This window comes from Heliangelus exortis, chromosome 1 (genome assembly GCF_036169615.1).
Source record: "Heliangelus exortis chromosome 1, bHelExo1.hap1, whole genome shotgun sequence".
In the NCBI taxonomy this organism is placed as follows: Eukaryota; Metazoa; Chordata; class Aves; order Apodiformes; family Trochilidae; genus Heliangelus; species Heliangelus exortis.
The window spans coordinates 87178013-87198227 of record NC_092422.1 but is presented as its reverse complement, the minus strand read 5'-3'; the positions used below and the strand labels follow the sequence as shown (position 1 = coordinate 87198227).

The 20215-nt window shown below is 37.4% G+C and overlaps 1 protein-coding gene across 3 annotated transcripts in view; it reads left to right on the top strand.

Moving 5' to 3' along the window:
- PKNOX1 (PBX/knotted 1 homeobox 1) overlaps positions 1 to 20215 on the top strand; it is a 45569-nt gene that overhangs the window by 348 nt on the left and 25006 nt on the right. The window contains exons 1-6 of one of the 3 annotated variants that reach the window (XM_071752220.1): positions 382 to 8606; positions 8700 to 8773; positions 10668 to 10751; positions 15257 to 15358; positions 17943 to 18070; positions 19180 to 19351. In XM_071752220.1, coding sequence (XP_071608321.1) covers positions 15308 to 15358; positions 17943 to 18070; positions 19180 to 19351 — 351 coding nt within the window. In that variant the 5' untranslated portion in view covers positions 382 to 8606; positions 8700 to 8773; positions 10668 to 10751; positions 15257 to 15307. Of the gene's footprint in view, positions 1 to 381; positions 8607 to 8699; positions 8774 to 10667; positions 10752 to 15256; positions 15359 to 15662; positions 15751 to 17942; positions 18071 to 19179; positions 19352 to 20215 lie in introns of those variants that run through there. The other 2 variants (XM_071752213.1, XM_071752229.1) reach the window with 2 other exon arrangements.

The window sequence follows — 20215 nt, the reverse complement described above, 5'->3', positions numbered from 1 at the left end:
AACAGCGGGGAGGGGGGCACCCGCGCTCCGCAACTCGCCCGGAGGGGGGTTAGGGGCGGTGGCGGGCAGGCGCGGGGAGGGGAGGGAAGGGGAAGGGGAAGGGAGGGAGAGAGGGAGGGGGGGAGCGAGGAAAATTCTGGAACGGCCGCCGTGTAACCGTTGTCTCTTGTGGGGGCGCGCGCGCCGGCGGGGGCGCGCGGGCGCCGCGCGCGCCCGAGAAAGACTCTGTGTGTGAGAGAGAGAGGGGGAGAAGGAGAGGGAGAGAGGGAGCGCGGGGCGCTCGCTCGGCACCGCGCGGAGGGGACGCGGCGGCGGCGGCGGCCAAAGGGAGAAAGAGGAGGAGGAGGAGGGCGGCGAGGGGGCGACGGAAGGGGGGCGGCGACGGGACACTTAAAGGGCCAGCGCCGTGTTGGCAGGCGTTCCTCGGCGGGGGAGGGGGCAGGGGGGCGGGGGCTCTCCGGGGCCCTTTTCGCCCCCGCCTCTCCTCACTGCTGTGCCAGGTCCCGCCGACCCAGTCCGAAGAGCCCTAGCTTGTGGCGGGGATCAAGCCGTCGCGGCAGCTGCCTCCTCTCAGCACCTGCCCCGGCCCGGACGGGTGCGGCTCGGGGGAAGGCTGAGGGGGAAGGGGGCTGCCGACGGCATTTGTCCGCGCGTATGCCTCGTACTGGCGCTGCGGGGTGCCGGTGAGGGTGGGCTGGTGACCGCCAGGCCCTGCCCCCGGCCCTGGTGGCGACGGGGTTCGGCGGAGCCCAGCGCGGCCCGGCCCCCCGGAGAGCGGGGGCTGTCACGTCTTTGGCCGTGCTTCCCGCCTCCCCCTTTCCTCCCTTCCCCCCCCCGCCTCCCATCTTATTCATAGAAAGCAAATTCTGTTAGCGGCTGGCACTCGGGGCAGTGTGCGCAATTCTGGCGTGAGGTGATTTCTTCTTTTTTTTTTTTTTTTTTTTTTTTTTTTAATTTTTAAAATTATTTTTGATGTGACCTCATTGTCTCTTGGCTCGCTTACGAAGAGAGGCTTTTTGACACCCTAAACCGAGGCTTCCTGAGTTTATACAGCCGCAATTAGGAGCTGGAACTTGACATTGCCCAGAGGCCCAGCTTACAATATGTGTAAACAATAATAAATCAAGTGCTGGTTTTATCCTGAAATATTGCCTCAATTAGCCACATGTCCCGGGTCTCTGTGGGAGTAGTCGATAGCTTTCCCTCATTCCCACAGCACCAGCTGGATGGCCCAGAGTCCATCTCTTAACAGTATAAATAGTTAACAATCTCTTAACAGTATAAATAGTTAACATGTCTGTGTGATACTTCTCTGTGCCACTTGTCACTATCTTTTTTATTATTTCATACATATTTTCTTTTGTCCAAAACGGGAACATTAAATGTAATTTTAGAGACACAGTCTGCAGTTTGTTACCCCTTTTTGCCATTGTCTGAGACTAGATCTGGTATGATACCTTTGCAAGTGAATCTTTGTCATGCAATGAAGCACTTTTGGTTATTTGGTGTTTTGGTTTTTTTTTGTTGTCATATGCAGTTAAGAGCTGTCCAGACAAGATTAATTTTTGTCCTAGCTCCATTTTGGAATATGTTTTGTGCATTCCATTAAACAGATCACAGGCATAGGGAGCATGGACAATATGTTCTGGTCTGTGGATGTTGGAAGATCCAGCATCCTATGGAGGACAGCAGGCGAGTGCTGAATGTCTCATTTAATTTCTTTAAAAAAAGCTAAAAAATCCTTTCTTAGTCTTTACAGAAACATACACATAGTTATTTCATAATACTGCTCATAGTTTTATGAACATTATTTTATGCTCTGTACAAAGTTTCACCAGTGTAGATTTTTGATTAGGGGAATTGTAACAACTATAGCTTAAGAAATATATTTGCCTCTCTATTCTCCATGCTGTGAATACAGTTAAGGGTTTTTCCCTTTCCTCTAAGGGATATAAACTGTGGTCTGCTTGTCCTATGGATTTGTATCCCTTTAATTACATATGTGTAGCTGAAGTGGTACAGCTTCTGCAGGTGGGTGAGTGGTAAAGTTTTGTTTAAGAGTAAAGGACTAGTCAGTCCTTGTTAGCTGTATGTACAGATTTTTAGATTATACTGAACGAGTAGGCATTGTTGTATCCAAAATACTTCTATGTATTTCCAAACCTTGTAATTGCTAAAGTCTCAAGCAACAGCAAATGCATTGTCTAAATACCTCTTTAAAACAGTACTGCAGAATTACTCCTTTCTGACTGTGTGTAGCTGTACATAATGATTACTTCTAAGTTTTAAAAAACTCACAAGGAAAAAACCCTTCCAAATGCCACATTTTTTTCAGTCTGGAGAAGTAATTTCACACTTCTTGGTATGTCATTGGTTTTAATCTATCCACAATAAGTAACTCTGATGTGGTTTGATTTTTTCATGTGTGTTCTATGTTCAGTTTGTTTTTAAAAATATATTGTGGTTTTTTACTGTTGACTGTTACCACTTTACATATTTTCTTGTCGTTTTATAATTAAAGTATCTGCAGAAAAACTTCAGTGTAGGTGTCACTATGTTTTCTTAATGTAAGCTTCAAGTAAGTGGTGAAAGGCATGACTCCCTTCACTTCATGCACAGGGTGATAGGTAGTATGGAGCCTATTGCTCTGCACTGAGACTTTGAAGACTTACACTGTTCATTCTCATTGATTTCCTGAGTGATTTGGAGGCAAGCAGTTTTTAATTTGTGCATTTTTATCCTTCTCTACATAGACTGAATATTAATACCTGTCTCATCTGAAATGGATTGTCTTATCATGTAGTAAAAGTGCTTTGCTGGACTGAATTTATCTTATTCTTTCCTGTGTTCTAATAGGAAAACTGGGAATTCTTCAGGTTTTGTGTATGTTGTTGTTACGGTTGGTGGGGGGTTTAGTTTATATTTGAAAGTTCATTTTGGCATGTGAAAAGTGTAATACTGAGTAGCTTGCAACCTCTTCCTTAGTCTAGATACAATTTAAAAGATGGATTATATTTTGAATTAAAAAATAACATTGTAAAACATTGTGGAACTGTGTCGTTGCAGTCTTCCATTAATGCAACTGAAAGGAGCTTAGAATGGATTAAATATCCATGTTTAGTGTAAATACTTCAGTCTTATAAAATGGGTACATATTCTAGAAGGCACATCTCTTTTTGCAGAATTTTGCTTTCTGACTGTATTATTCTTTTCCTTGTAGTGTAAATGCTGTGCTGAAATAAAATGATAATAATTTTTGCCACAGCAAATTTAGAAGTGTTTAGGAGCAATTAAATTTCCTGGAAAGGAATAACCTGTGTTAAGGACCAAGGGTGAATGATGCACAGAACCACTGCTGTGATAGTGGAACTGCTTGTTCTAATCACTCAGTTAATGCCCTAAATGAAGAGGGAGGTAGTCCAAATTGTATTTCAGAATATTATGCAATGGTCTGGGAACCAAATGTCACTTCCTCGAAATTGCACATAGGTGAAAGCTTGCAATAAAGCAGATTAATATTTTCATTTTGGTGTAAGCAAGACTAATTATTTTTTTTTTCTGGTGTATGAATTTAAAATGTTGGGACTGTTTTTTTGAATGACTGAATTTTTTGTATGTGTGGATTTAAAATTCTACAAATGTTACTTCTGTATTGCAGCAGCTGGTTGCTTCAGTCTTGCTTGTTAAAGAGCCTTGAGCTTTACAAATGATAAGTCTCTGGGGGGGTTATTTTACCACAGCTCAGTGTTGTACAAAATGTAAAACAACCTATCGCTCTTCTAAGCAAGAGGATTCCAAGAACAAGGAAAAAAAAATCTGCTGAGAGAGTTCTTTGCTTTGCTTACTTGGTGCCAGATGTTACCAAACTATTTTATCCAGGCTGTTACAGCTCTTCCCAAGATAATTGAACGCTGAAGTTTTGCTATCAGGTTCTTCACTTTGTTCAGTAAGATTGTTTCATGGTGTAACTGTAGAATACAGGTATCAGCAAATGGAACTAGCAGTAGAGTAGAAAATAAAATGGCAACACCAAGGATCTGGGAATACTAATCTTTGTTGTTAGTAGAACACTGACATGCTTTTATGCATTTGGTAAAGGACAGCACCTTGGTTCCTCTGCCAGCAGCATGGGGATAATGTGTTGTGTTCCTGAAGGACAGAGGAAGTTGGTGTTAGAATTGGAAGTGTAAGTTAGGTCTGCTTGTCATCACATGCTTGCTTATCATCCTTCATATGAACACTCTTGTTGGTTTTTAATATAGCAACTACTCCAGGCCAATTTCTCATTTTTTGTTTACATATGTGTAGAAAACAGCTGTGCTATTAGACAGAAGGGCCATTTAAGTACTTCAACAGTCAAAAGGTGATTTTTGGAAATGGGAGCTGACTCTGATAATCATGTACTGTCCCTTAGCTGATGATACCTATGGGTCTGTAACTGTCATCTGCTGCAGGTTACAATAAATCCAGGCAAAAAAAGCAGAGTATGGTAGATTCCTGCTTGTCTACAAAAAGAGGGATCAGTTTTTTAAAAACCATTAAAATTCAGTTTCTATTTTATATGTGAGCTTTTGGAATTGCCTGTGGTCTTTCTTGAAGACAGAGAAAGCAAGGAAATGTGGCTATACTTCACATCCTGCTTAGCTTTTTCAAATTACACAGCAAAACAAAAGAAAAAACAAAAAAACACCACAAAGAGAAAAGGATATTATAATACTTACTACTGAAAAAATAAAGTCTTTTCTGTTCAAAGGAAACAGAGGCAATTACGAAAGAGAAATTGGAGCTTTATACATGTTAACATTCCTAAAGCAAAATGTGTGTGCTGTGTTGTATGATTTATAACTAAAGAATATGAACTTCAGGTCAGTCCACGAGTCCATGATTTATGTGTTCTAGGCCATGACAGTAGCGATACCAGGAGTAAGGTTCCTGTGTTTCTTGTTGATTTTTTGGTGGGTTTGTTTTGTTTTTGAGATGTTGGTTTCAGTAGCTTATTGCTGAAATTTGCCATGATGAGTATGTTTAAGCAGGACTATTCCAGAAACTAAGCTGAAGTTACTCAGTATTTTGGAAGTTACTTTGAAGAGAGGGAAAATATGACAATTTAAAGAAGGTGAAAATGCTCGTTTGGCTTATTTAAGACCCTGTCAACACATCAGTTCTAGAATTTAGTGTTTCATAGGTAAGAGGAGAAGAGAGCATAAACCTTCACAGGGAGCAAGCTCTTTAAAAACTACCTCATGTATGTTAATCAGCAGATATTTATTAACTATCTGAATATTCCATGCAACATGGATATCTTCCTGTGTGTTGGTCCCTGCATGTGAACTGACTGTGCAATTATCATCTAGACCAACAAGTTAAGTGTGATGCATCCCAAAGCAGTTAGTTATGGGTAAGTTTAATCCTAAGTAATCTTTATCTGTGCTTCTCCACCAACCACAGAATGCTTAGGTAGCAGTTGTACTTGTGGAGCAATGGATCAAAATTGGTATTCAGGGAGAGGTGGGGAACAGAGATACTTGGTGGAAACACAGTAGCCTCAGGATTATGAAAAGCATGAGACAAGCAAAAGTAAAAATGATCAGAAGCAGGGGGAACGAGAGGGAGAGGTGAGAAGGAGAAGTATGCTGGTGTGGAAGGAACAACATGGAATGGTAGTATGAAGAACAGAAAGAACATGGATAGGAAAGTAGGGGAGGATGAAGAGCATTGGCAGCACAAACAAGAGGCTAGAACAAAGCATGTCTTTCTTGGAGAAAATAGTTGAACTGGTTGTTTCTGGTTCACCATTACTAAAGAGTAGTGGACTAAGTGAAGCAGGAAAGGAAGAATTTTATTTCATCACTGTTTTGAAAGGAAAGTAATGGTTCATTTAAGGCATGCACTTAGCAGAAAAACAAAGTTGTTCATGTTCAACAAAACACTGAAGTCAAAAGAGGGAAGCATCTGGAAGTGTTACTGATGACTGAAACTGGATTTTACAGAGAGTTGTAAGACCAGTATTTTTTTGTTGCTTTAGTTTATTCAGTTGGTCTGAGTTAATGCTTGATTCATTGACAGGCTCATTGTTTCTGAAATCACAAAGGATGTAAAATAACTGGTGATGGAACATCCTAATTTTGATTAAGTGTTTCAGTGCCAAAAATGTAAAGAGGGGATTTTCTTACTCATTCAACATCTTAAGTCTATTTTAAATGCAGCTATTAGATAAATAAAAGTCTTATTCATCCTTTAAATGTACTTCAGTAGCATTAGGAATTCAGCCTTTCATAGAAAGAAACATTAGAAACTCTCATGGGTTTGTAATAACAATGTTGGAAAACTTACATATGCTTGCTTAAACTACTTGCTAACACTGTAAAACATTCAATAGCAATAAAGTCATAGTGAGATTGGTGGTTATTCTGTGTCTTCTTTATGAAACCGCAAAGTTTAAACATAAAACAAGATTAATTTCACTCATAGTTTATTGGGTGCTGATACAAATAATGATTAAAACAGGATTTCCCATTGCTTTGGGTTAATTCTCCTGGAAGCATATGATAAAATGAGTGTCTCCTACAGAGATTCACTACATGCTTGCATGGATCTTCCAGAGGCTTCAACAACAAAGGAATGGACTTCTGCCTAGTGCACACACAAACCTGCTGCTTATCCATGTGGGGAAAGTTGGGGAAATGTGGAGGGTGGAGTTCTGTTTGGTTGGGGTTTTTTTGTTTGTTTGTCTTTTCCAGTGAAACTGTGTTTAAAAAAGTAATTAAATATCATTAAATTGGAAAGTTGTGCAAGATTCAGTTCCAGCTGTAGAGTTGCTGATACATGTTCTCTGGTATGGAAGGGAATTTTGGAAGTCTTTCTAATGAAGTTTTCTTACCACTATAACAACAAGGCAGATACTAATCTTCCTGATTTTGGGGTGTAAAATGTTATGATAATACATTGGGTAAATAACTGAATGGAAAAAAAAACTTCTCTGTCCTGTGACAAGTGAGGAATCATGATGGGATGGATTTATAAGCAAGAACTAAGAAGTTCTATAGTTTTCAGTGTTAAGAGTACAGGGGAAAAAAAACCCTGAAGGAATCTTCACTTACTATGTGAATAGTGGGGATAAATGAGAGAGTGATGGGAAATAGTTTTGTTTCCTCATATGCTAATCATTCAGGAATCTTGGAGCAATTAAAGTTGGTATCTTGTTTGGTTTTGTTTTTTTTTTCCTTTTACCAAAATTTCTGTTTAGCCTTCTTAATTTCTTAATTTATGGAACTAATATAGCAGGGTTAAATTACAGTGTGAAATGGGTAGGAGAAATGGAGATTCTGTAGGAAGTTTCTTGGAATGGAGAATTTTTTAATAACTTAGTAGTGAGAAGAGTGCAGTTTTAATTTTGCAGAAGGAAAGGCATCAACCTGAGGATTTCCCTCTGCAAAGGAGGCAGGATACCTAAACTTACTGAGGTGACATTATTTTATTACTAGATTGGGTAGAATTTCTAATCTTTCTCTTCCTTGTTGTTAGGAAGCACTTTGGTAAATTAGCAGTTACATGAATGTGAACCGTGATCACGCATGGTTCCCAAGAAATACACTGCTGTGTATGAGTGTGTGTAGAATTAAGGGGCTGAAGTTCTTCAAAAGATACAGATATCCTTAATTCTGCTTGTGTCATGCCTTGAGAAATTTCTATTGTGTGCTTAAAACCCATTTTGTAAGTACTGCATATGCAGTTTTGGTTTGTAAAGCGGCTGATGTTTCTACCATACTTCTTCATATTTGGTATATGTTGATAGGAGAATTTCCAGAGTTCCTTTAAAATGCTGAAAACAGTCTACACAAAGATTGAATTGCTGAAGGACACAAATATTTTCATGAAATGGTTTGGTTCTGAAATGGTAGGGAAAGAGAATGCTATGAAAGATTAATGGGCAGTATGTATGGTGTTGGGGAGGTCTGGCTAAGTAAAGTCAGTGTTATATGGTATGTATGTTCAAAATCCTACAGGCAAAGAAAGGTTGATGGTAGCTGGTAGTGTAGCCTGTATTTCTGAAGAAATCTAACCTCAATGGTGGATTTTAACTTATTTTAATTTTCTTTTTCCTAAAGCATAATATGCATTCAGTTTCTTAATATGATCTCGTATTCATTAAGATTAATATATAATTAACTTTATTGTACCACCAAACAATAAAGGGGAAACAGTGACAGAAAGTAAATCTCATTTAACTGCACCCAGAAATTAGTTTTGTGTCTTTTTAGGGCTTGTCTCCCCAGGAAATTGACATCAAAACTGTTGTGTAATAACTGTTTAAGTGTATCTGTAGTACAGCTCCCTGAGGCTGGTGGTGTGTTCCTGAACAGGAACATCTTTCTAAACCTATAATATTCTAAATAATAACTGTGTTTGGTAAGTATGTGATAACTGGAAACCACCTTGCGGCTGAATGAGGAGTACACTCTCATTTGTGCAGTTTCAGTAAACTTGTATGCACCAGCTTCATATTGATTTGTTTGTCTTAATTTTACTCAGTGTCTCTTTGTAGGCAGGTTGAATGGAGATAGGCTGAATGAATCCCTGGTGGCATATTGTCATGTATACTCCTAGTATAGCTTCATTATTATTTTTTATTTGAATCTATATATAGATGTATCTTTATTAATGTCTACTAATATTTTTATATGTGAATATATGCACAGGTCTTTGTTTCTTACTAGCTGACATGAAAAATGAGAGAATGACTGAGCAGAGGGTTCTGCACTTGAAGGAACAGGTCATAATTTACTCTGTAATAAAAACTTAAATTGTGATGTGCTTTTTAAGTGACTTGATTCCAGTTTCATAGTTAAATACCAGCAATAGCCGTTTCAAGTTTAGGGTCCACAGTGTCTTGATATTGTCTCTGTCTTTTAATATCTGTATCTATTCCCTGTTCTTGCTTCCACTGGGATAAGTGGGAGGACATAACATGCAAGCTCATATCTCTCGTATTTTCTTGTCTGGTATGTTTTGGGGTAAACTCTATCCTTAACTCCTGTCAAGTGTCTCTTGAAGGAAGAAAACACGACTACAATGTCCTCTGTTTCCTTCCTCTGCAGCACCTTTCACATGTCCCTTCATTTCTTCAGTACCTCTTTCTCTCTGTGTCTCATACACTCTTTAGAAACTTGCCTATTTCTAGGGTTTCGGTGGAAGGCTTTGCAAAAAAGGGCTACTTTCTTCTTCATACATTATTTTTGAGTGACCAGATCTGGCAACAGTGGTGCAGTCATTTTGTTCTGCAGTTGTTTGTGAATGACGCAAGCAGATTTTTCAGATTTGCAGTGATGAAGTAGTCCCCCTTTATGTCTGAGCAGAGACAAGGAATAGATAATCCCAATTTATCTGGCAGTGACCTACATTCAGTAGATGCTATGAATACTGAGAAGTCCTCTATTGGAATATGGTCTATTAAGTTGAGGTAGGTGAAAATGAGTGCCAAAATTAAAAAAGATAGTGTGCAAAGACAGGAATGAGGGAGCACGCAGAATTCAGAAGTTACAAAAATGAGGGAAGTCCATTCTTTGGAAAGGACACAGGTCTCTTAACAGTGTAAGTGAAAGTGGTAAGAGCTTCTAATAAGTCATCTGCCCCTTGAGGCTTCAAGACCAGGGCATCATCAGTTTGAACTAAAACTCCTTTTAGCTTAGTATTTAATCTCTAACCAATTACTGAAGCTTATACTGCCTTACACCTTTGCAGAGTATCTTCTCTGCTGTTTCAGAGCTAGGTTTCATGAACCAGAGTTGCATACATATTGAGTGGCCTTTTATTTTTCTCTGAATCTATCTGAAAAAAACATTACACTATGCATGGATAAATTTTGTTTCTCAAATCCAAATTCCAGTTTCACCTCACTTTGAAAAGGTCATCTTATTCAAGGTCTCAGCTGTGTGTTTTAGCCATCATATAGCTGTCATTGCTACTGTTAAGAAGCAGCTTTAATACATCATACAGTTACTATTAAATTAAATACAGTAACAACAATTTTAAGTGGTAATTTTTTGAAAACTTCTTAAAATTGCTGAATAATCTTGTAGCAGAACCTGTCTTCACAGAAGGCACTAGTCTGTTAGCTGATATCATATAGTCTATTGTTTGATCACAGTCATCAGTAGAATACATTCCATTATCAAATGAAAGTATGACTGTGAAGGAGGTTTAAATGTTAAAAAATATCTGACCTTTTTTTTGTTTGTTTCCTGCTAAAATTTTACATGGAAGGACTTTACTTATTTGCATTTATTTTTTGGGACATGTTTTGTGTAGTTAAGCTGACAAACATAGAGCCAGAGAGTAAAATAGAAAGGTTGAACAGCAAACAAGTTAGCAGTCCAGATGTAGCGTTCTGTTAGAGATGTCAGTAAAGACAAACACAAATGCAGAGAGTGAATGGAATAAAATGAGGGGAAGGTTCAGAAAATAGCATGGGATCATGGTTGTAATTAGAGATGATTAAAAATGCAAAAAGGAATTTTGCAAAACATGCAGAAAAAAACCTGCCAGTTGAGTTAAATTTCAGGAGGGAACCACATAATAAACCTAAATACTTCCTTTAATCATATTGTCTCAGAAAAATGTGTTCTAGGTTGTTGTCTCCTCCTGAATATTTCTTTGTTATTTTTTAGGTTTCTGTCTTCTATATTGTGCATCAGTGGGATTCACTCTGCTGGAACAAGATAATGTCTTCTTCAGTGAGCTGAAGGAAAGGGGTGAGCAGCTTTCTCACATACAATATTTCAACTCCTTGAGAAAGAAGTGTGCCCTGGAAGCATATGTCCTGTATTTTGCTGAAAAGTGGAACCAGCTGTAGATGCTTTTCATGTGTCAGACAGGCTTACTGGTTTGATTTTAGTTTCTTTTTGCCTTTGTTTGTGAATATAAGGCTGTGTTATAGAGCAAATACCAAGACTAAAGTTAAATAAGAAAGAACAAGTAGCCACGTTGAGCATGCCAATCATCCATTTTTCTCTGAAGGACTTCAAAGGAACCTATATAGAAGAAAATTAGAAGGAACAATTACTTGTTAACAAGTCTGTTGGGTTGTTTCTTCACAACCCTAAGACAGTTAGTGGTTGGTCTATACCCTGAAGCATAACTATTTATATCTCTTACAAACATCTGTTGTAGCTTGTATATGTTAAAAATGATATTACTGAACTCCAGCAGCTTACTTGCACCTTATATTAACATTACTGGGTGGTCCCTTAGCTTAATTAGGAAGGAGTGAGTAGAGTAGGTGTGGAGTGATGTATGTTAAGTGATGACTTTGTATGTTTCAGCTCACCTTTAATCTCTTCTCTTACAGACCCCTTAACTTACATAAAGTTTCCACATTCCTATTTATGAATACCTGTCTTAATTTAGCTTCCTTTCCACTGCTTGTTTCACCTTCCTGCTTATTTTTATTAAGGGCCTGATTTTTTTTCCTTTTGCTTTATTTTGCAGAACACAATGCTTTTGTGAATTCCCCATGCCATAGTTCTCAGTGGTGTTTCTGATTGCAGTTCATGCATTAGCTTCCAGTTTACAGGACTTCAAACATTTCCTCAGGCTTTCCTTACACTTTATTTTCAAAACAAAGAGAGAGTTAATTCTATTCTGCATCAGCTGACTCTCAGCCTCAGGTTATTTTTCCTACTTGTAATTCTTTGGGTATCACACAAATGCACAAGTTTTCCTTATGATTCTGTGATTCTACTCTCTATTTCTTCAACAAAGAACAGTTGGCATCTTTAAAGCTAAATTGTCCTGAAGTCATGTGTTCTTAGGCCCACTTCAGATACCTTAGGCCACATAGTATTTGGTATAGCTGTGCTGGTTAAAGATAGTCCTGCTGTGAGTTGATAATCACCACACATGGACCAGAAATTACCACACTAATAGGTCAGCCAAGAGCAAGGGTTGTTTGAGTACACAGCAATGTGCTTCAGTCAAAGTCAGCTGGTTTTCATCATTGCCACCTTTAACAGTGGGTTGAAGTAGCCTATCTGACTTGATGCAGAAAAGATCAGAAATCATTCACATGTTCTGTGAGCTCAGTGGTAGAGCTGTGGAAGTAATTAGCTCTGGCAGGGTGGCAGTGATAAACATCTGGGAGCGATACCAGCTTTGTCTAGTGTCGTTGTTTGCAGATGGAACATCTGTTTGGGCTGTGTATCTGCTAACTAGAACTGCATGCTGTATCCTAAATTAGGTTATAAAAGCCAAATGTGTAAATACCTCTTTGGTTATTTTTCTTAAAGTTTAACATAGTTTGTCTCTTACCACTACTGGGTAATGAGAAGATGTTTCTCTTTAGTGAACCAAAGTAATTCCTCACTTAATTGCCTCAATTTAAGTGTGTGATTAGCTCAATTTGTTCTTCATTTGCAGTAGTTGTCTTCACTAAGTCCCATCAGTTGCTATCTTGACTAATAGCTTAATCTTCTACTGTAATTATAAGTGAGAGGGGTAGCTATTATGGGGGAAAAAAGGATGTACCCATGCAGAATTCTTTCCAGCCATTCTATTGGGAGATAGTAGGGCGGGAGGCCTTGATGAAATAATCTATGGATAGAGCACAAAGCTGTTCACCTCTTTCTTTCTTTGTGTATCCTGAGGGGTTTCCAGATGTGGAATGTCTTTTATGGAAATCTTGAAATGGGCCCGAGTTGTCTGATTCTCCAGAAATACTTGACATATCCCATTGTCTTCATCAGTTTACGTGTTATCTTTGTTGCTTCCCTCCCCTTGTTGTTCTTTGTATCACTAGTATCATCTCCCATCTTTACTCTAAGATGCTCTTCCTCTCCTAAGACTGTTTTACCTCTTCTTTTTCTTCTTTTCATATATTTCTTCTAACAACTTCATATTTCTCCCACAACCAAACAAAATTTCTTTAACAGCATTTTGTGAGGAGGTTTTGGTTTTTTTTTTTTTCCTCCTGCAGTTTCTAAACCAATCACTTTATAGTGTTTCAAAAATTTCAAAAGTGTGCAGCATTTTTCATGTACCCTTTCACTTTATAAATGGCAAAAGGCACTAACGCCCTGTCTGTAAGATACCACTTTGGGGGGTGGGGGAAAGAAGTTGACTCAAATGCTTACAGGGCTGATGTTTAAAATACTTAATGGACATCTTGTAAAATATGCTGATTTACCTGTCACATTAAATGATTCACAACTATACATTTAAAAATTCTGATGTACTTCTATCAGTGAGTGCATTTATATTGTTCCCTTTTTAAATTTTGCTGTAGAAATCGGTAATATTTTTTGACTTTTGGATAAAGAAAGACTGTTGTTCTACTAAGACAGAAAATAATTAAGGCTTTTTTTAGAAAAACTCTAAATGCAGTCTCTTTACTCTTTTTGTATGCAAATTGTATTATGAAAAAATTGCTTGGCATAGGAGTTCCCAAACTGTAGCATACCGTTTCGTTAGTTTTCTACAAGCTATTTAAGGTGATATGTGCATGCTGTCTACACAAACTTGTTCAGCTTCGCAAGTACATGACCCAATGCCAGAACCAAGATCTGATCTGTCTGCTCGTATTTGTGGTTCCCAAGATACTTTTGTGTGTATAAAATGCCGTGGGCTCCCTAAGAGTAAGAGTTCCACTGAAACATGAGTGAGTGAAAGTCAATAACCTTCTTTGTAAAGGAAGTCATGCTTACGTCATCCTGGTGAACTTCTCTGGTCTTTAAAGCTGTTAAAACCAAAATGCAGTTATGCTTCAGCATGGCACTTTGAATAGAACTTGTTGCAAAGTGGGGCTTGAGGTTTGTTCTGAGGGGTAAGGTTTCTCTGTGGCTGAAACTGTTAAGAAAACAGAGAAGGGAATCTTGAAATTTGCCTTAAGTTTCCTGAACGAAATGATTGCTTGAGACTATTATAATCTGTAGTGGAAAATATCCAGAAATGGGGAAAAAAAAATCTCTTCAAAATGGTCATAATTTATAATAGTATGCAGTGGTGAAGGAAAGATTTAAAAATGATTGAAGAATTTGTAGTGACAATGCATTACAAAGAAAAAGGTTTTTATGTCAGGTCTTAAGCTGGTGGAAATTGTAATACATAGGTACTGACATAAGTGGAGGATAGCACAAAACCCAGAATTAATACCTGGATGTAATCTTCCTTGAGCTCCATCTTCTTTTTTTTAGTATGAATATGTTAAAATATTAGCTAAACATCTGGACTTCCGTGTGTCAAGGCAAATTGAATTCTATGGTGATATTTAATGGTAACAGTTTAATAGAATATGTGGTTTCAGTTGTAATGGCTGCTAATCTGACAAGAAAATGAGATGTAAATTAGTAATTTAATGGATAAACTATCAGGTGGTGGTGGTATACTAACTTTTTTAATGTGGTGGGGTTGTTTTGGTTGGTTTTTTTTGTTTGTTTGGTTTGGTTTTTGGTTTGTTTTTTGTTTTTTTCAATTATCGAATGTCTTACTTTAGCATTTAACTCTTCCAGCCACCGAACTCCAGCTAGTGCTTAGAGGGAATAATATTCATAAACTAACTTGTGTTACAAATCTTATTGAAAGTAATATATTCTAAAATATAAAAAGTCTATGAAAATGGAACCTGAATTCCTAGGTTGCTTTTGAGACTATCTAATCACATAGGCCCAATTGTTTAAATGAATGTTAGATCTTGTTCTGTTCTTTGCTGAGGCTTAAATAACTTGGATGTGAGATTCCTGATGCCAGAAGTGGTTTGTGACTTTGGTTTCTCAGAGTAATTTCAGGACCTCACTTTAAAATAGGGGATTCATACTCATAAGGAAATAGGGAATTCCTTAACACTTTTTACATTTGGTTCATCAGTTGCAGACTATTATTATTTCAGTTACTCAACATACTTTTTAGCTTTTTCAAAATACAGACACATAGCTTTTTGCTTGTTTCTAGAGTTTGTGTATTACTTCAGAATAAGTTAAGTGGTACAAATGTAAAAAGTTTACTTCAAGTTTGTTTATGTAAAGGAACCTCAGCCTCTTATGAAAGATCCTATGTTAAAATATAAATTGAAACAATGAAGTTTTTGATGGTGAAACCTGTTTCTGAACGGATTTTTTTTTCTTTTGAGAAAACACCAATGACATTGTAAGTACACTTGATTTTGGGGGGGGGCAGAAGTGTGCATTAATCTTTTTTAATCATTTAGAACTGGATTTTAAGTGATCACACTTGTGACTGACTTTTTCTTTTTTTTTTTTTTTTTAAGAGTATTTGTTCATACTTACGATGATTTGACATAATTAACGTTTCATTAACCATGATGGCAACACAGACATTAAGTATAGACAACTATCAAGATGGACAGCAGGTAAGTGTGTTTATTCTTTCTCTGTGAATTAAATACAGTTAGCAAGAGAAAAAAAAAGATAATTACTCTGTCCTTAATTACAGCTTTGGCATTGTTTAAGCATCTCTTGTTGTTTGTAAAACAAGAACTTTAAAGTGATAAGCTGCAGTTTTAGACTTAGATACTTCTTAAAGGCTTTGCATGGCTTTGCTTAACTTCCGTAAGAATGGTTAGATAAGGGGTTCTCTTCTGAATCTGTTCTATATGAATTTTATGCTGTAATGTTCTCTTTTTTTAAGAAAGTCAAATGGACATTTGTAATTATTTGTGTATAATATACTTCAGTGTTCTTATGTGTCTGGAGTTACAATGGATAGATAACATCCATGCAATCACAGGCTTGTTGGTCTAGAGTAAGTGAAGGATAAATTCAGTGATCTACAATCATATGCTGCTGTAATTGCATCAATCTAAGTTGATGCAATTATGCTGCAGGCTGCGAACTGCTAAAATTCTTGAACTCATTTCAAGGAACTTACTGATTAGAATTACTAATTAGAAAGCTCATCAGTGGGCTTTTCTTCTGTTAACAAAAAGCACATGTATGCATACTCAGGTATGTCTGGTCATGATACTTTCTTATACAACTGGCTGTAGTGCAGCAATTTGAATTGCTAAGTGGTAATACTGTTAGCGAGAGGCAAGTCATGCCCTTGGCTGTATTCTGTAGACCCATTTTTATGTTACTATGTGTCAGGCCTAAGAAGTAAATATAAGAACTTCTGTCAGCAGATGGCAACAGTGGCGAACAGTCAGAAGAAAATCAACTTTTTCCATCTCTTAGAAAAAGATGTTTATCTGAATGCAGTTGGGGCTTATTTATTTTTGTTGTTTGCTTCTTTTATTGTAATTCTTATTTTTCTCTCTCCTGTCACCTACTTTATATCTTTTACTTTATTGGCCCTAGAAAATGCATGACATCCTGTGACAGATCATTGAAAATAATACATCTTTTTGTAAAGAGCAGGTTGGGAAGAGCATTGCTTTCTCTTTGTTTTGTATTTTAAGCTTGCGGTAACCAAGATAGGTAACTTGGGTGCCTTCTGCTTTTCTAGTTGGAAATGGCCCACAAAAAACAGCTTGGACTTTTAACTGAGCTATTGCCTCCTAGTGAGAGCCCTAAATGAACATGCACTCTCCCTTCAGACTCCTCAGATGTATAGCTTAACATTTATACTAACTTGTATTCATCACCCCCTTTTATATTGCTCCTCCTTCTTGTCACTAGTTAAGAAAATCATCGATGCTTGCTGAGAAAGCTTTTTGTAAGGCAGGCTGCTCTGTTGGGTAGGATTTGCTGGCATTTTCTCAGTTTCTGGTTTTGCTAGGAGGTGGCTTGGCCTCAGCAGGTAATAAAGGACAAACCTTTTACTTCTCCCAGACTTATTGTTGGGATTAGTATGAATTCCATTTGCTTAAGTTGTGTGGAAATCGGTTAAATTCTCTTGGCGTCAGGTTCTGTGTCTGGAGGGCAGTCCTTCAATTGGAGTGATGTGGTAGGTACATCTTGTGGGAAAAGAGGGCAGAGGATTACCATCTATACACTTCTTTCCTGCACGTGTCAATTGTGGCTGCTTGGTGATATCTAGAACAATGTTTGCCCTATACTTAAGATAAAATTTGCTAGGGTTAAAGTAGAAAAAAAAGATTGCAGTGGTTTTGTACTGATGTTCCCAAGTGCTCATAGGGGAGAAAACCAAGTCTGGGTTAAGGCGTGGAAACTGATTTTCGGAGTTCGTCTTTCTTAAAGACCTTTTAGACATAAAGATATTTAGCTGGAGGTGATGGCAAAACTACTCTCAGCACTTTTGAAGTACCTCAAAGGCATTACCAGGCTCTAGTGCAGTTCAGAAGCTGTGGCTCTGTGTTTCTTTTTTCCCAGCAGTGGCAGATTGTGTAACTGTGCTAAATGCCTCTGTAAAAGCAGTTACTGCTGTTTTCTTCAGTAGCTTGATATTTCTAAAATAATTTGTTCTTACAATATGCAGATTTGAGTGGTAAAGCTCAGGGGAGGTTATTCTTCTAATAACTGAAAGATTGGATGGACAGAGAATATTTTAGTTGTGAGAAAATATGCATTTCAGTGTACAAGAAAAACTTCAGTATCTCTTCAGTATCTTGATGTAATATGCAGTAAACACTAAGAAAGTCAACTTACAAGTAGAAACTTAATATTGTTTTCATCCTGAAGATGTTTTATGCAGACATCCCCCTAATTTTTTTGAGAAAAAAAAATCCCTTTTCTTTTCTAGCCTGTATCAAAAATAACCACTTCAGAGACAAAATACTTTCAGAATTTGTTAATATCTGTCATTCCCATTTTAAAGCTGAGTGCTGAAACTCAGAAGTGACCTTTATACTAGCCATCAAAAAGTGTCAAGGATTAAAAGAACAGTTTTGTTACTGCTGTGGCTTTTTTAGTAAGTGCCAAGTCATACCAACCTTCTGGCAATTTAGTAGCCCTTTGCATTGCTATTTCCTAGAAAACTACACTTATTTTACATCAAACATAGAGAATTACTTATAACTTAATCATTTTCTACAGATGCAAGTAGTAACAGAGTTAAAAACTGAACAAGATCCCAACTGCTCCGAAACTGATGCAGAAGGGGTGAGTCCTGCCCCTGTAGAATCTCAGACTCCAATGGATGCAGACAAGCAGGCCATTTACAGGTAGTAATGGGCTTGTGTTCTGTCTTTTGAAGGGTAATGATTTTTTTTTTTTTAATTGATAAGAGGTACCTTAAAATCAGATGATCTCTTGCTTAACTGTCTCAGTAGCTTGCAGAGAAAGAACAAGATCGGATTTGCTCCACTGTTGGCCTTCAGCCAAGGGAAAAAGAAAAAAACTTCCGTTTATTTTGTGGTTCTTCAATTTCAGCATAATTTTAAAGGATACTATAAAGGTGGCTGCATTTAAAGTACAAGATAAATTTAGAAAGCTACTGAGACTGTTCAGTTATGGTCAATCTTTGTTATACTAGTTTTTATCTTTAGTGTGAGATTTTATTTTTATTGTAATTAGGTTGATTGTTGGTTCCTTTTCTTTGCCCAGTAATTAGCTCAAACTGCATAAAGATGCTGTTTTTCCAGTGTTAGGTGCTGTGCTAAGCAGCATGCTCAGTTTTGATGAGGTTAGGTGTTCTTTCACTTTTAAGTGCTTTATAAAGACATAGCTATTACTGGTTTGCAATAAAACAAACAAAACAGACCAAAAAACCTGAAGCAGAAATTAGGTATTCACTCATTTACAGATGTGTTAATAAAATCATCTTCTGCTCTGAGCATGGTTTCATAGGAGACCTCCGAGTACAGCCTGCATACTATTCTTATTTCTGTAAAATTATTTGTGATAGATAAAAAAGGCCCACATTGAAGAATAAATGTATTTTATCAGACTTTATTTCATAATTTAAATTGGCATTCATCCTATTTGTGGAGCATAATGCTTATTTCCAATGCAGTGTATTAATGTACTTCTTGCCACTAAATTACACTGAATAAATAGTATGTTGTAGCTTTTTAGGTTGTGATTGTTCTCTTCGCTAACTATACATATTCTACTGCTTTACTTGTCTCTGGAGTGTGGGGTAAATGAAAAAAACCAACAAACTTTCATCATGTTGTTTCACTATAGCCAGTGCTGTTACATGCAGTCTCTTTCAAGACTTGCCTGTTGCCTATATGAGTGATTGTTACCTTATGTGAGCTACATGTCTTACTGTTTAACGGTGAACGTGTAAGTGAAAATGCATATTCATGTATTTTAACTTTTATTCTAGGCACCCACTATTTCCCTTGTTAGCACTATTATTTGAAAAATGTGAACAATCTACCCAAGGCTCAGAAGGAACAACTTCTGCTAGTTTTGATGTAGATATTGAAAATTTTGTAAGGAAGCAAGAGAAAGAAGGAAAACCCTTTTTCTGTGAAGATCCAGAAACAGATAATTTGGTAAGTTTAATCCATTTCTTTTATTTCTGAAACAATCATCGTATATGCCTCTTCTTCCTAATTTCTGATGTCAGCTGGTACTCTTGGCTTCTCTACACATTTTTCTTCCAGCAAGAAATTATTCTTTATGTTAATCTAGAGAACTTTTTTTTTTTTTCATTTCTTCTGACCCTTTCTTTCTCTTCTTTTCTTTAAATTTCTGTTGGGGCCTTCATAGTTGTTTCCTGTTCTAAGCTGTCTGAAATCAGTGTATAAGAGATGAGCAGTAACATATGTTTGCCATGGCCAGGTGACTCTGCAGATCAGTTTTAGAGTGTTAAGTTTATAGCATATGTTTTTCAAAAAACGTGTAGTCAGTGTAAGCGCTTTCCAGATGCTCTTTTTTTTTTTTTTTTTTTTTAAATCACGATTCATCTGGTTAATGTGGGAGAAGAGCTGTTACAAGATGAGCTTAGAATTTAACAAATTGTTTTTTTTTTTTTTTTTTTTTGACATGTCATTTTCTTCCTCAGGCTTTCTGAAAGCCCTTCCTGTGATGAAGCTGTGCTTTCCTCAGTCCCTTAGTCTCCCTCTTGAATCACATCTCTTGAGGATACCTCTCTTGGCATGCTGGTTTCAAAACTATCTGTCTGCCTTCATATCTTTAAAGTCATGTTGCAACTAGTTTTTAGCATGTTCAAGAGTATTAGAATTATAGTGGTCACATGTTTAGTTTAATTTTTGAAAACATGTTCCTTTAAGGGAACTGTGTAAGGCAACAAGTGCTCATCCTTGACTCTGCCTCATAAGAGAAAAAGTTACTTCAATATCTGAAGTACATAAACAAAGCTAAATTTCTGGGGAGGTTGTTAATAACAGAAATTG